Consider the following 14,514-nt stretch of genomic DNA (forward strand, 5'->3'; position numbering starts at 1 on the left):
GGGAATGCAGTAGCATGATAGAACAAAGATCCATCAGCCTAATGATGTGGTATTTCAGGATCCAGGAGTAGATGTCTATGGATTTGATCTTGTGTTAGCCTACTCAGGGATACAGAAGATCAGGCCTCAGGTCAAACCCAGGACACTGGGTTCCAAATGGGTCTTCAGAGGTTCCCCAATGAGTTGTACCACCTTCTCGTGGCCTCAACCCTCTTTCCCCAAGCACTAATTGTATGGGGTTTTTTTCCTGTTTCTGCGTGTTTTTCCCATTCTAAAATGTTAAATTGTCTCTCCCAAGACATTGCTGCTAACATAAGAATTGTAAACTCAAATATGTTGGTATTTTTGGTATGATGTTTCCAACCTTTGGCCCACATATCGCTGGAATGTGCTCCCCAAATTCTGCTTTGAAATTGAATTCTGTCCTTGAATGAAAGACTTCAATCCCCCTACGTTGGATCCTAACTTAATTCAATTTCAGTCAGTTCACTTTGAGTAAGACTAGCATTTGCTACAATCCTTTGCAAGGAAGAAAGCTGAAGATAGGTCAATGTGTGCGGAGACAGCAAGAGATATGACTGATAGGACGTTTTTGAATCATGCAATCATAATTTGAAGGGTTGCAAACAATCTCTACACCACTGATAGTTATAAAATGGAATTCTCTGGGAGGTTGAGCAAAATAGCACAGGGATGTACAAGAGTCCTTTAAAAATGCATATATTTTTAAGCTCAGAGTGAAGCAAGCTGGAGTCAGCATTCAGAAGATTGTGCCTGGCCTTCAGACCATGGGTATCCGCCTCAATCAGTATTTCAGTATTGTACGCCCTGAAGTGACATTCACCATTTCCAGTGTCCAGAAATTCATCAACAGCCAATTTGTTTTCCGGACCAAGAGAGAGATGATGCCAGAATCCTGGAAGCAGCGTCCTATGCTGGAACTGAGAGGTACTGGTTTGTTTTCTCAATGAAGACTGAGGCTGGGCATTATTCATGTGACCAATGACTCAACTAGGTAGGTTTGAGGACTAACTATGGGGGACAAAGGAGAGTTTCACATCAAGGTGGTGAACCTTGGTCTGGACTGTGCAACTTCAGACTACAGATGAGGACCCACATGTCTAAACCCTCTGGCATTAAAAAATAATTTAATGAGACCTAGAGACCAGTTACATGACACATGTAATGGGCATTCCTGTATCTTGCATCTACTTACTCGCTGCTTTTCTTGGCCCAGCTTTTGCCACCCAAGGCAAGTATTTCATGCTACCTAATGATAGGGCTGGCCCTGTTTATGGTCAACACCCTGGTTCCACAGACAGACTGGGATCCTCACAAACAGTGAGAGGGGCCCCATCTAACACTTATGCATGACAAAGACACATATCCCATTTGCTCAAGTGCAGGGTGCATCTGCCTGGATAACAGTATTATAGTTATTGAAAGGTATAAATCTTCAATCAAACTGTACAGCTAGAGGAGTCCTTGTAGGCCATTTGGTGGGGAGTGGGAGTCAGAGTGTTGGACTAGGACTTAAGAGCTTTGGGTTCATCCCCACTCAGCCTTGAAGTTCACTGAACGAGTTTGGCCAGTCACTGATACTCAGTACCTAACCTACCTCTCATGGTTGTTTTAGGGCAAAATGGAGAGGAAGAAGACCATGGAAGTCACCTTAGGTTCTCCCAGTAGGAAAAAAGGGATATAAATGTAGTCATCACCATCATAATAAGGCAATTGTGAACTAGGGCATTCCCAACAGATGCTTGAAGACATCCAGTAAGGCCCTAAAAATTTTGCAACATAGCCCTAGCTGAAAATATGGGCTGAGCTTTCCCAATTTCCCCCTTCTCCCTCCCCTTGAATTCTCAAATGATGTCATCATCATAATATTGTGGTTATCTGTTCTGAGTGGAGAAGAAGGGAATTGGAGGGATGGTCATCTAAAACAAAGTGAAGAAAGACAAACTTTTTGATAGCTAAAAGTACTGGCCTGCAGAAAGTCTACCCATGATGATGCCTTTGTCTGAACCAGGGCAGATGATCTGGATGGAGTCTGTTCAGTGCATGCTCTACCTATGCTCTCCTCTCCTTCGCACTCTGCACGAGCTGGAAGAAAGGAGCATGCACATTGCGGACATTGCACCCCATGATGTCACCCGGGATTTGATTCTTCTCAACCAGCAGAGGTTGGCTGAGATGGAGCTTTCCAATCAGCTTGAGAGAAAGAAAGAGGAACTGCGAATATTGTCAAAGCATCTGGAAGAAGAGAAGAAGAAAACCGAAGCCCTTCTATATGCCATGCTCCCAAAGCATGTGGCCAACCAGCTGAAAGAAGGGAAACGAGTCGAGGCAGGTGAATGAATGCAGGGTGAAAGAAATGTCAGGGCAAAAAAATCTGGGCTGTAATGTGATGTGTCCCACTTCTGAGAATGAGGTCAGATTTCAGGGGGAAGGAAAAGCTTGCAAGCAGTGAACAAAGTGCGTCTCAAGACCACTGAACGGATTGATGGGCCTCCAAGCAAAGCTGGGCTAGGCTCCCCTTTTCCCCACTGTATTACTGAGAGTGGGATGCAGTCACAATCATTCCATGTAAGCCATTTAAGCTAATTATCTATTCATTAGTTAATGTATATACCATCAACCCCAACTGGTAGAGTGGGGTTCATTTAAAAGCCCACTCAAGGTAACTATGCAATAATGACCAAAACAATTAATACAGTATTAAAATGTTTATCATTCAATTATAGAATAGCGGAGTTGGAAGGGGCCTATTAGGTGTCAGCAGTAAAATAAGTAAGCAGTGCAACAGATTACAAATTTGCTGCCTGCTGGAAGAAGAAGGCTTTAAGCGAAGAGGCCAGGTGGCTTTTTTTTTGTGAAGGGCATTCAAGGGAGGTCACTATGCAAAATGCTGTATGGTGTGCCTTCTGGTCAATGAAAGCTCCATTGATTCCAATGCAAGTGCCCCTCCATTGTTCAGAAGCAGTGGCCTTCTGAATACCAAATTCTGGGAATTCATGGAAATCAGAGCTGGTGACTTCATGCCTTGCTTTGTGCACTTCTGCCCATCCGTCATTAGTGTGGGGCCTCTTCTGGTTTTATATGAAGAGTTAAGTTTATATGTAATGGTTATGATGAAATCAAAGGATGTAAGCATGCTTTGGCTAAGCCAGGGGTGGACCACCTGGGGCCCTCCAGATTTACAACTTCCATGGATAATGGTGAGGGATGCTGAGACTTGAAGGCCAAAACATATGGAAGAACACAAATGGCCTGCCCTGGGCCCTCTAGATGAGGTTGCTTATTAGCTAGCTTTGGTCCCTTCCCACTCCACAGGAATCCCACCTTTCAGGCTAATGCTGAAGATAGTCTTCTGTCTTCAGAGCCCAGCCATATGGAAAGAACTGTCTTGGCTGTGAGGCTGGAGGAAGGGCCTTCCAAGGTTGACATTCCTGCCTCAGCTTCAAATTGTTTTTCTGAGGGCATTGCTGGGACTCCAACTTATCCTATGCCTCCTCCAGACAATATTAGATGGCCATAGAATGGCACTCCGAATGAAAACCTTGAGTGTAGAACAGGTATGATTGTTGTCCTGCCTTCTAAACAACAAAAATATGCTTCTTCTCCCTCCTTTTGCAGGTGAATTTAAAGAGTGCACCATATTATTCAGTGATGTTGTAACTTTTACCAACATTTGTGCCCAGTGTGAACCAATCCAGATAGTCCTCATGTTAAATGCAATGTATCTGCGCTTTGACAGGCTGACCACAGTTCATGATGTCTACAAGGTATTTGCACAATGACAAGAGTTCTGCTTGTTTCCTGTAAATGACATTAGTGGGAGGTCATCCCCATCTATTAGTGGGGAATAGATGTCAAGAACAACTTTTTCTTAGTCTGGCCCTGGATTGAAATGGAAGATTTCCAGAAATGTTTAGATGGTTCTTTGCTTTCTTTGCTTAGCATGTAATATCAGTCTTATGTAGAACAGACAAAGAAATGAATAAGACTTCTTATAGGTTAGTTATGATTAATTCAAATGTCTTCATTTCAATGGGTTTACTCTATATGAGACTAAATCACCAGAAGCCATTGCACTTTCCCTGGGTTTTGTTTTTTTTTTGTTTTGTTTTGTTTTTTGGCTCCAGAATCTAAAAGCTAGTATAAAAGTAAAGCAGGAAGAAGAGGTAAAACAGGCCCTATTTTAGAGCTTCTGGGCTCTGCGTCATATCTCAGTGCAGAAGCTTCAGTTTCTTTTGCCTGCCTTTGTGCTTGCGTTTCATTCATCCCTCCTTCCTTGACTGCTTGTCCTTAGTTTTCTCCTGATCCACCTATGCCCATTTTCTGACATGCCGCTAGCTGTGGGCCAAGAGAAGGTGGCAATGATTTAATAAGAGGCACAAAACCACAAACAGAATACATTTTTAAAGGTCTCTCTTCCTGAACAAAAAAGAAAATACCCACCATTTGTTTCATATCACAGTTCAGCATAACAATACTACTTAGTGAAATAATTCAGATATTAAAATGCAATACTTTCATGCTAATAAAAATTCAGGCTAAACGTGAACAAATCAAAGACACATGTTGTTTTTACTGTGCAGGGCCGCAAGGCAATCCTTCAGTTTGTTTATTTATTTGGAGTTTTTGTATGCCATCCCATTCGCACGAGCCTCGGGATGGCTTCCCGAGTTGAGGGCCTGATCTGTCCTATTTCTGACCATGGATCTCTTTCCTGCTATAACCTTGTTGGCTTCCCACTGACATCTGGAGTGTGAATAGAATGTCAATCCCCTGAAAAGTAAAACGTTGGTCTGATTCAGCAGGACTCTGCTTATGCTCATGCCATTTCATCATCTGTCATGATCTTACACTGTGCTTTGTCTGTCCAGTAGTAGAAAGAGAGGAGATCAATGCTTTGATGGGTGAGTGGAAAATGAGGGGCAAGTTGTATAATAAGCCTAGGAACAGAGTTCCTCTACTCTCAGTTACTGTGATTTTAAAATGACTGGGCAAGCCCTTGATAATATTGTATTCTAACTTTAAATAAGCACAAGGCAAAACTATTGAAATATTAGGATATATCTCCTTCTTTTTTAAAGGTGGAAACCATAGGAGATGCCTACATGGTAGTAGGGGGTGTTCCTGTACCTGTATCAACCCACGCTGAACGGGTTGCCAATTTTGCCCTTGGAATGATAGTGGCCGCTAAAGACATAAAGAATCCAGTTTCTGGAAATCCCATTCAAGTGAGTTGCTAATGAACACAGCTACAGTGTTTGTGAAGAAAGACGCCTTGGTTAAAGGGGGAGATTTATAATGACCGGCAACTACAGAAATGATTTGTGATGTACATGTGGTAGGTTGGAGCCATATTCAGTCATATTTAGCATATTCATTGAATAAGTAACCCCGGACCAGGATTCCTAGCAGACTGCCTGCCCTAGATATACTCAGTCAACTTTTTATGTTCTTTAGAGAAGGTGTTGTTGGCCAGTCTAGGACCTACAGAATGTTGCCACGTAGCATCTTAAAAACAGGTCTTCTCAGTAGTGGTGCCCACCCTCCGGAACACTCCCCTGGGCAGACTGGGAGGCATATGGTATGTTTGGCTGGGTCTGTTTGTTTCTTGAATTTTCTGTCTAGTGTTATATTGTAATGTATGCATATTTTAAATGGGATTTTAAAATATTTTTAATATAAGCTGCTCTGAGGTTTCATTACATTAAATGTTGAAGTAATAAAATCGGAGGGACCAAGAATGCACATAGCTAACTTGAATGTCATTGACCTTAGCATGTCCTAAGTCTAGATCTGATGCAGTAACTTGTAGGCTTTTCTGCTGGCCAGCACCCAAAAGGCTTCATTGGTTGGCCTGGCAAGGCCAATGAAATTGCTAAACACCAATGTTCAGGCCATCAGATCTGTTGAGTTGCAAGAACTTCAATGTATATTCACACACAGTTTCTTTGCTGCAAGGATGCCCTATTCATTTCAATGGAAGAGGAAGCTTTACGGACACAAACTGATGCACACATGAAGCCTGTTCCTTTCAACAAAAAGGAATCTGATCAGAGAATGGATTTTGGATCTGTACACATATCTGTTAGAGAGCAGTAGAAGAACATGTGCAGCATCCAGTGCCTCTGCAGACTTAGAGACAAATAGCCTTAGCACATTAATCCACTGAAGACTAAGAAAGTGGGGCCTAATAGGATTGGATAAAATCCGTCTGCTTTAAAGCATGCTCAGTGCTCATGGGATTGCTGTAAATCATCTTGTGAGTTAGACTGTGCCTCCAAGACTGGAGTCAGGCAATCATTTTTCAGAGAGGTATGAGAGAGCATCACCCCCCTTAATGCACAAATAGATTTCTTTTGCTCCATAGTTCATCCACAGCAGTGTGGGTTTTTGAAACATTTACACCCCCACCCACCCCTGCAAAACCTGTTTCTCAAACTGCATTCAGATGGCTAAAATATCTGCCATCTGTCTTCAGCTGATGGAAATGCATGATTTGTTTGTGTTACACTGTTTATTGATGAGTTGGCTTAATACAACAATTTTTTTTTCTTTGCAATCTGGAACATGGAAAGGAGTGAGACATGTGTACCCCCAGCCTACAATAATGCACAGGGAGTCCTTTGGCACTCTGGAAATTCCCATTCCCCCTACTTGACCTTTGGCCATCTGAGGGACTACCTGCCACCATATGACCTGCACTGCCATGCATTAAGCTCCGTGTCTGAGGCTCCACCCTTTGTCTCATCAATGAAAAATGCTAGATGGATGAGTCTCAGGGGCAGGCTCTTTGGTGGTGGCCCCATATTCATCTAAGTCACTTCCTCTAGAAATCCATTTGGCTTTATCTGAATTCTTTTTCTTTTTTTAAAGGCACTTAAGTATTTTTATTTTAATCTGTGTTTTACTAATTGTCCATTTTTAGATTAATTCGTTGTACCCTTTAAGTGGTGTATGAGCTTTAAGCATTGATTTATGTTATGTTTTATGTTAGACTTGTATGGCTATCTTGTGAAGGCTATTGTGTCCTGAAATACCCAACTACTTGAATCAAAATATGTATTTCCACTTAATTTCAAAGGGAAGGGGAATGCCATGGTGAATTTTGCCCTTTGTCAACTGCAGTAATCATCTCCTGAAATACTTTCCAGATAGTTGCACTGGCTGCAAGTCAGTTTCATGACTCTGAATGCAGTACTTATAGCCACAGCCCCACCCTTCCAAAAGGAAGAAATACCTTGTTGCTGTAGGCACCAAACGTGCTTATCAGCTTTCATGAGAAATTACTGTGGCCTTGATCCAAACAGACTTCAGAGCGAACCCCAGATTCACACTGTGATTGTTTTAGTGTGTGTGTTGGAGCTGATGGTTAGGAAGAGATTTATATTTTTATTTGCAATTCTTGTGCAGATTAGAGTTGGAATCCACACAGGCCCTGTCCTTGCGGGAGTTGTTGGAGAAAAAATGCCACGTTATTGCTTATTTGGAGACACAGTGAATATTGCATCCCGGATGGAGAGCCATGGGGTACCAAGCAAAATCCACCTCAGTGCCAGTGTTCATCAGTGAGTAACTTCAGGATGGTCAGTTCTTAAGCTTTGCATGAAAATGGCCTCTCCAGTTCATGCAGGTCTCATGCCTGCTAGGGCTTGTGGGAGTTGTAGTCCAAAACATCTGGGCAGCACCACGTTGTGGGAGGCCGCTGCATGGCACCGGAGGGAGCAAGACGCAAGTGCAATGGTTTTTCTTCCATGGTCACACCTTGTTCCCGGGGGCTGGGAACAGCAGTGCATGCTGCTGCATAGTTTCCTGAATCATCCCTGCATCCCCCTTGCAGGTCCTTCACTAAGTAATCATCTATGTTAGAACTCAAGCAATGTCTCCAGTACAAAAGTCTGTGTGTATGTGGGGCAGCTTGCATAATACCCAAGCGTATAATAAGGAATGCTGATACACTGCAATCCTATACTTATCTCCTCAAAAATAAGCCCCACTGGGACTTACACCCCCAGGTAAATGTGTTTAGGAAAACAGCATTATTGTTTTATATAGAAATAGTTTCAGAGCCTAATTCATGTTGCTCTCTTCATGTTTCAGATGCTTAAAGGACAAGAATTTTGAGATGCTGGAAAGAGGAGAAATTGATGTGAAGGGCAAAGGGAAAATGCACACTTATTTCCTGGTTCGAAATACAATTGCATCTGAGAATGAGATCATGGGAAAGTCAATTAGGGAGTCTGACCTGAGCCCTGAACCTACTCAATTGTTTCAGGAGTGCAAGGTCGATGCATTCAAAAACTCATGTTCCCAAGGTAGGGGAAGAAAAACTGACAATTATTATTTTGATATAATCGTTCTATTTATCTCCAGACTTCAGGCTGGGTGTACCATTGCTTATGTAGTCAAAACGGCATTGCCCATACTCAGGAAGGAGGTATCAGTAGATTTAAACTCCAAACCTTCAAGAAATGCAAATACTCCTCAAAATAAGGAAAGGAATTGGAGGCCTCCCAAAAAGTCCAGTGAGGACCAGACCTGTGCAGTGGCAATAGAACACTGAATGCCTGTGCTTGGCTATGGTGAGGGGTGGCACAGCGAAACTAGTGGGTGTGAAAAGAGGGAGAGTGGAATGAAGCATTCTGGCGATGGGCAAGGTTGCCTGGAAGATGAAGAGGAGGACTCCACATTCTTGAGAAGATTAATTTGCATCTTCTTTTCTCTTAAAGTTCAAGATGTACAGCCAAATTTGGATGAGGAATTGCTTCCAGTCATAGCAATGAAGTATGCAGATAGTCCCATGGATGTAAACACTGATGCTAAAGGGAGAAATGAAACGAGGATGACAGATGTCACAGGTATCAAGATGGCAGGTGCTCTGTGGGACTAGCATTGCTCCCAATCACTGTCTAAAAGAGAGAGAGACAGAGGGTCGCTTTGGCTAGTGTGCTATGGATGGCAAAGATGGGATTAAAGGAGAACATGGTGTGGGCAAATCACTCCATGCTGCTCACATGTTGGGGGATTAACATGAGATGTTGTAGGGTTCTGGGGGGTTTGTTTCCCATGGCAGCAAATGTCAGGGTCCACAGCCAGGATGTGGGTGGCCAAAGACAAAGCAAGACGAAAACTACAGAGGCACCAGGACCAGGGCAACAGAACCGCAGGCAAGATGGAGTTCAAAAGCAGGGTATACTGTCAGGTCCAAATCCCAGTTGTCATACAGAATGAGGTCAGGAACCAGAAGTACCAGAACCAGGAGGACAAATGGAGGTGCAGGTACCTCTGACAGGATAACAGGGCAGAGATACAGCATGGCAAGTTATACAGCAAGGCAAGATACACAAGGCAATAGGAACCAGGCACAGCAAGGGTCAGGCAAGATGCAGGATCTGAACCACAGTTGTCAGGAACTCCTGCCTTACTGAAGCAAGGTGGCGAGGCAGGATCTAGGCCAGGCGGGAGGTAGGTACAGCAGCCAGGCAACATGGAAAGTCAGGAACCAGGAGCAGGACTGGTCAGGCACCACAGCAAACAGGCAAAGCCGTATTGCTGAGGCAACATGGCAAGACAGGAAACATAGCAAGATGCAGATGTGGCAAGAACCAGGAGCAGGGACAGCAGCAAACGGGGGGACCTATGTTGCTGAGGGATCATGGCAAGGAGCAGAAGGCTGGAGCCTGGAGGCTGGAGCCGTCAGGGAAGGTGCAGGTGCTGCAGCTACAGGAAGACCTGTTTTGCTCTGGTCAGTTCTGGAGGGAAGAGCTTGCTCTTAGTTAGCTCTCAGTAGACTGAGAGCTGCAGCAGCCTTGGGACTAATCCTGTGAATACAGTGCTGGTGTCTCCCCAGCATGAAACCAACACATGTGGATTATTGTATTATCTGAATGCAAACTGTTGACCCTCTTTTTCACTCTCAGGCTGTTTCACATGATGAAATACAGCATGAGTGTGTATGTCTGTTGCCATTTTAGGACCATGTGGAAAGTCTTGAGAGACCTGTGCAACTGCTTCCTGGACATAATCCAAGCTGTGTGTTTTAACCTTTAAATACCCAAACATCTTAGTTCCTGGCCTTACTTGAAGAGCTTTCTCCTGCATGTCTCCCAAGCTGCAGTGTTAAAGCACTTCCTCCAGAACAACAAATGGTAGATAGGATATGAAAACACACCCTTTTAGGTTAGCCTTTTAAGCAGCTCCTTTAATGCTTTATTGTTCTTATTTTGAACGCTTTAGGTTTTCCTTCCTTCCTTCCTTCCTTCCTTCCTTCTATATCTATACTGTCCAATTGCCAAAACTCTCTGGGTGGTTTACAAAGATTAAAACCTTAAAAATGCATTATAAAAAACCATGTGTGTACAAACATACAGACCTCCAACACAGAGAGGCATACGTGTGTCTAAAAAGAATGTTAATCAGTGGTTCTGATTGTTTAAAAGTCTGCTTGTTAGTTTAACATCTTTTTGTAAGTAGTGTATAACATTAGAAATAATTTTAATTATTTAATTTCTATCTTGCTTTTTTCCCCTTATACGAAACTGAAGCAGGCTTATATGGTCCCTCTCTCCATTTTATCCTCACAACAACCCTGTGAGGTAGGTTAGGCTGAGAGTTAGTGACTGGCCCATGCCTGAGAGGGGACTAGAATTTGAACTCCCAAGTTCCAGCCCAGCACTCTAACCTGGGCACTGCACTGGCTGGCTCTCTAGTACTCCATCGTATTAAGCCCCAGATCCCTAATCTTAAGACTTCTCACCAGAGTGGCATGTTGTTACAGGCAAACTACATGATACAGAGGCCCATGCAAGTCCTCATGGTGACCAGCAACCAAGGAAAGATCCTTATCATCTCATGCAAGGAAGAAGAAAGCCAGCAGCGGAAGCACCACGGATCAGGAATGTCAGAAACGTCAGATCCAATTTCTGCAATTTACTTTAAAAAGCTCCTGAATTTTAAAGTTGAAGAGTACAAGTGTGTTCTGTGATATTCTTTTTTGCTGTTGCTCTCTTGGAGTCTTGACTTTGCATACAGTAGTACAGCATGTGGTCTAATATTGACATATCTTGAAATCACTGGTAGCAATAATGAAACAAATGTTGACATTTTATAATCACAGTACTGACTTGTCTTACTTGTCTCAGTATGACACATCTAGCTGTGTGAGGCAGGATGGGCACTGTTTTCCAGGATTTCCGTATTTTAAAATGCTTGTCATCCAACCCCAAACCCCATGCATTCCAGAAAAGCATGGCGGGATCAACAGAGCAGTCCAGTTGACCATGCCCTAAGGCTTATTCTTCAATTCTGTGTCAATGGTTGCCAGTCTGTATCCCCTCTGCCTTTTGCTTTTGGGTTTGGTCCTTTTTATTATTTGCAAAGTCTCCTGATGCTGCTCCCTTGGGTGGGACTGGTGCTCCTTTTGCTACATGAACACTCATCTCTGAACATCCAAACAAGATGGAATCGAATTGTTTTTGAGCCTGGAGGCTCTGTTTAGCACTCAGTTAGACTCAGTCTTCATCTATTTGTCTAATGTTGTATATGCCCCCCCTTCCCACCCCTCACAATCAAACATACATGAATACACCTTTGACTCCCCCACCCCCCAAAGGATCAAAGATACAGCAGCCTGGGTTCTCCGCACTGTGAGAAGCAAAGCAGCTGAAAGGAGGTGATACAGATCTGGAGGGAAAGAGCGGGGATCCCCTTCTGTGCACCTCACCAGTCCTCACTGGGCCTAAAACTACCTGCAGCTGCTTTACATAACAGAAGCCTGGAAAGGGTGGGAGAAGGAATTTCAGAACTATGAGTCACATGCAGTTTGCCTTAAAATGGAGTAGAATATACTGAGATTCTCACCTTACAAGGTCATAAAAGAATCACGGAGGGTCAGGAGACAATGGGATCTTTCAATGCATTGCTGGGGGGGAAGAGGCAACTTTTGAACTAATTTCAGTATATACAGGTACAGTTTCCTTATCTGTACAAGTGTCACTGTGAATGTGCCTTCATGGTGTACAGCATAATTTCTATTTGGACAATAAATGTTTTGTATGAGATACAGAAGTAGCATTCATTTTTATGGCATGGCAAGAGCACTCCTCACATATAAGGTGAAGTTTAGCAAGAATGGCATTTCTTTTCCAAAGGATCCAGCCACCATTATGTCTGTGACCAGTGAAATGTTTCAAGTGGACAGCCAGAGAATTGTCCAGTGACTCATCCAATGATCTCTGACAATCTTCCCATTCTCCACATCCCATCACAGTCTACGGCAGGGTTGGAGAATGTGTGATGGTGCAATGTGGCTGATGTCCCATCAGCCACAGTCAGCATAGCGAACAGTGTCTGGAAACATTTGGAGGAACACACATTCTCCATTATAGGACTTTATACTCACAGCCTCATACAGCCAAGGAGCAGGATCTAGTGGTGAATCTAGTGGTGAATCTATGGCATGCATGACACAGCGGGCACACAGAGCCCTCTCTGTTGGCATGCGAGCCAAGTCACCCCAGCATCACCCCACCAGCTGAGCATCAGATAACAGTCCACGTAGGGGCCATGCGCATGCTCGAAAAGGAGTAGTGGTGCCTGGTGATGATGTCACAAGCTGTAACACATTAGCTGTGACTCATCCAAGCTTTCACATGGCCAGTCAGTGCACTGCCAAGTGTGTGTGTGTGTGTGTGTGTGTGCGCGCGCTTGGATTGGCTGTTTTCAGGTTTTATTGCAGTGTTGACACTTTGCGATAAATAAGTGGGTTTTGGGTTGCAGTTTAGGCGCTCGGTCTCTAAAAGGTTCACTATCACTGAGCTAGGTAATACTATATAGGTAAGAAGGAACTGGGTTGATTGAAAATGGCCTATGCAAATAAGGGCAGTGAACATATTTCGCTTAGGGGTGCAGCACCTTAGACCTGGGGCCCAAATCCAGTCCTGCTCAAGTCCCAGTTTAGGTCCCAAGGGTTTCCTCCACCTCCATTCTCCCAGCTACCAATCATTTGGTGGTGTCTAGCTTTTCTTCTTTCTACCCCCACCCTAAAATCATTTTGCTATTTTAATGTTTAGCCCTACATATCTAGCCCTTTGAGTATTATTTATTTCCTGTCACAGAACTCAGTAGTTCCCCTTTACTCATGATATAGGGCATGGGTCCTCAAACTAAGGCCTGAGGGCTGGATCTGGCCCACCATGCCCATTTTTCTAGCCTGCCATGCCCATTTGGACCCACCACGCATGTGCACCCATGCCCATGTGCGTGCCTGCTGCCACCCACCTCACCCCACATGCGCCTGCGCCGTCGCCTACCTCACCCAGCGTGCGGGGAGGCAGCAGTTTTCTCACTCAAAGAAAATGATCTCCAAGTGAGCCAGCTGCTGCCCCCTGCACCCACCTTGTGGCACGCGCTTCCCCTCACCACACGCCCCACCCCCACCCCTGCACCAGCCCGCACACCCTGCCGGCACCACCTTTCCATCCCGCGCCCAGCGCCAGCACCTTTCAACTGGCCCCCTGGTTAAAACGTTTGAGGACTCCTAATGTAGGGAAGTATAGACAATGATGTAGGGAAGGCAAACCTACCCTCCATCCCGGACAACAGGTGGATCGGCCCTTACAGATAAGGATCCCACAGGATTTGCCCCTCACACCTTTCAGTGTAATGCAGCAGTGTGCATAGCCTGATACAATGGCAGGCATGACACCACAGCATATATAATCTATCTAATCAGTACCGGGATGCTGAACCTCCTTCCTCTTGAGAGCCAAATGCAACTTCAGAGAAATTCTCAGGGGCCACATTTCAGGGGTGGGTGGGGCTGGAGACAAAATAGGGAGGGACCAATGGCAAAGGGACAGTGCCAACATACATTTTACTTTACACTTTTACTGCCAATAAATAGAGAGGAAGCTGAGAAACCATTCAATCAATGGAAAGGGATAGGTCTACAAACACTCTGGAGAGCTGGATTGGGACCCCAGGTAGGACAGATTTGGCCCATAGGCCTTAGTTTTTGTATACCTATATGCTGGCCCCCTCTATTTCAAGATTCATTCTGGGCACCAACACATTTGTCAAGCATCTGATGATCCACTTTAGACAACAGAATAACCCACACTCAAGGGATGAATATGGGTTGTCACTGAAACCATAGGTTGTTGTTGAAAAATGTTATTGTGTTGTCTGAATCCATGATGAACATACCATTGCATTGTCTGTGGCTTGTATCATGAACCATAGGAAACCATGGTGAAAAACTTGGTTTACAACCCAACAACAAATCAGGAGTTGCTCATGGTTAGTAAGCTGTAGCTTGTTAGCCAAGCTGGATTCACATAATATGATAACCCAAATTTCAGCTACTCATGGTCCAATAATAATTCACTCAACCCATGGTCAACCTTTGAATGTCGCATGGCTTGAACCTAGTCAGTTTCACTTCTGTTCTGGCTGCCACTGATACCTCACCTTCTTCTGTCATTCTCAGTTGCCTCC

The 14,514-nt window shown here is 44.2% G+C and overlaps 1 protein-coding gene across 1 annotated transcript in view; it reads left to right on the top strand.

The window, feature by feature from the left end:
- Nucleotides 1-10,956, top strand: part of LOC123024697 (guanylate cyclase soluble subunit beta-2-like) — a 29,396-nt gene extending 18,440 nt beyond the window's left edge. The window contains exons 9-16 of the mRNA XM_044432742.1: nucleotides 732-948; nucleotides 2,033-2,353; nucleotides 3,640-3,788; nucleotides 5,103-5,249; nucleotides 7,432-7,586; nucleotides 8,119-8,333; nucleotides 8,754-8,876; nucleotides 10,796-10,956. Coding sequence (XP_044288677.1) covers nucleotides 732-948; nucleotides 2,033-2,353; nucleotides 3,640-3,788; nucleotides 5,103-5,249; nucleotides 7,432-7,586; nucleotides 8,119-8,333; nucleotides 8,754-8,876; nucleotides 10,796-10,956 — 1,488 coding nt within the window. The remainder of the gene's footprint in view (nucleotides 1-731; nucleotides 949-2,032; nucleotides 2,354-3,639; nucleotides 3,789-5,102; nucleotides 5,250-7,431; nucleotides 7,587-8,118; nucleotides 8,334-8,753; nucleotides 8,877-10,795) is intronic.
- The last annotated feature ends 3,558 nt before the right edge of the window (nucleotides 10,957-14,514 follow it).

This window comes from Varanus komodoensis, unplaced genomic scaffold (assembly GCF_004798865.1).
Source record: "Varanus komodoensis strain SLA01 unplaced genomic scaffold, ASM479886v1 scaffold25, whole genome shotgun sequence".
NCBI lineage: Eukaryota > Metazoa > Chordata > Lepidosauria > Squamata > Varanidae > Varanus > Varanus komodoensis.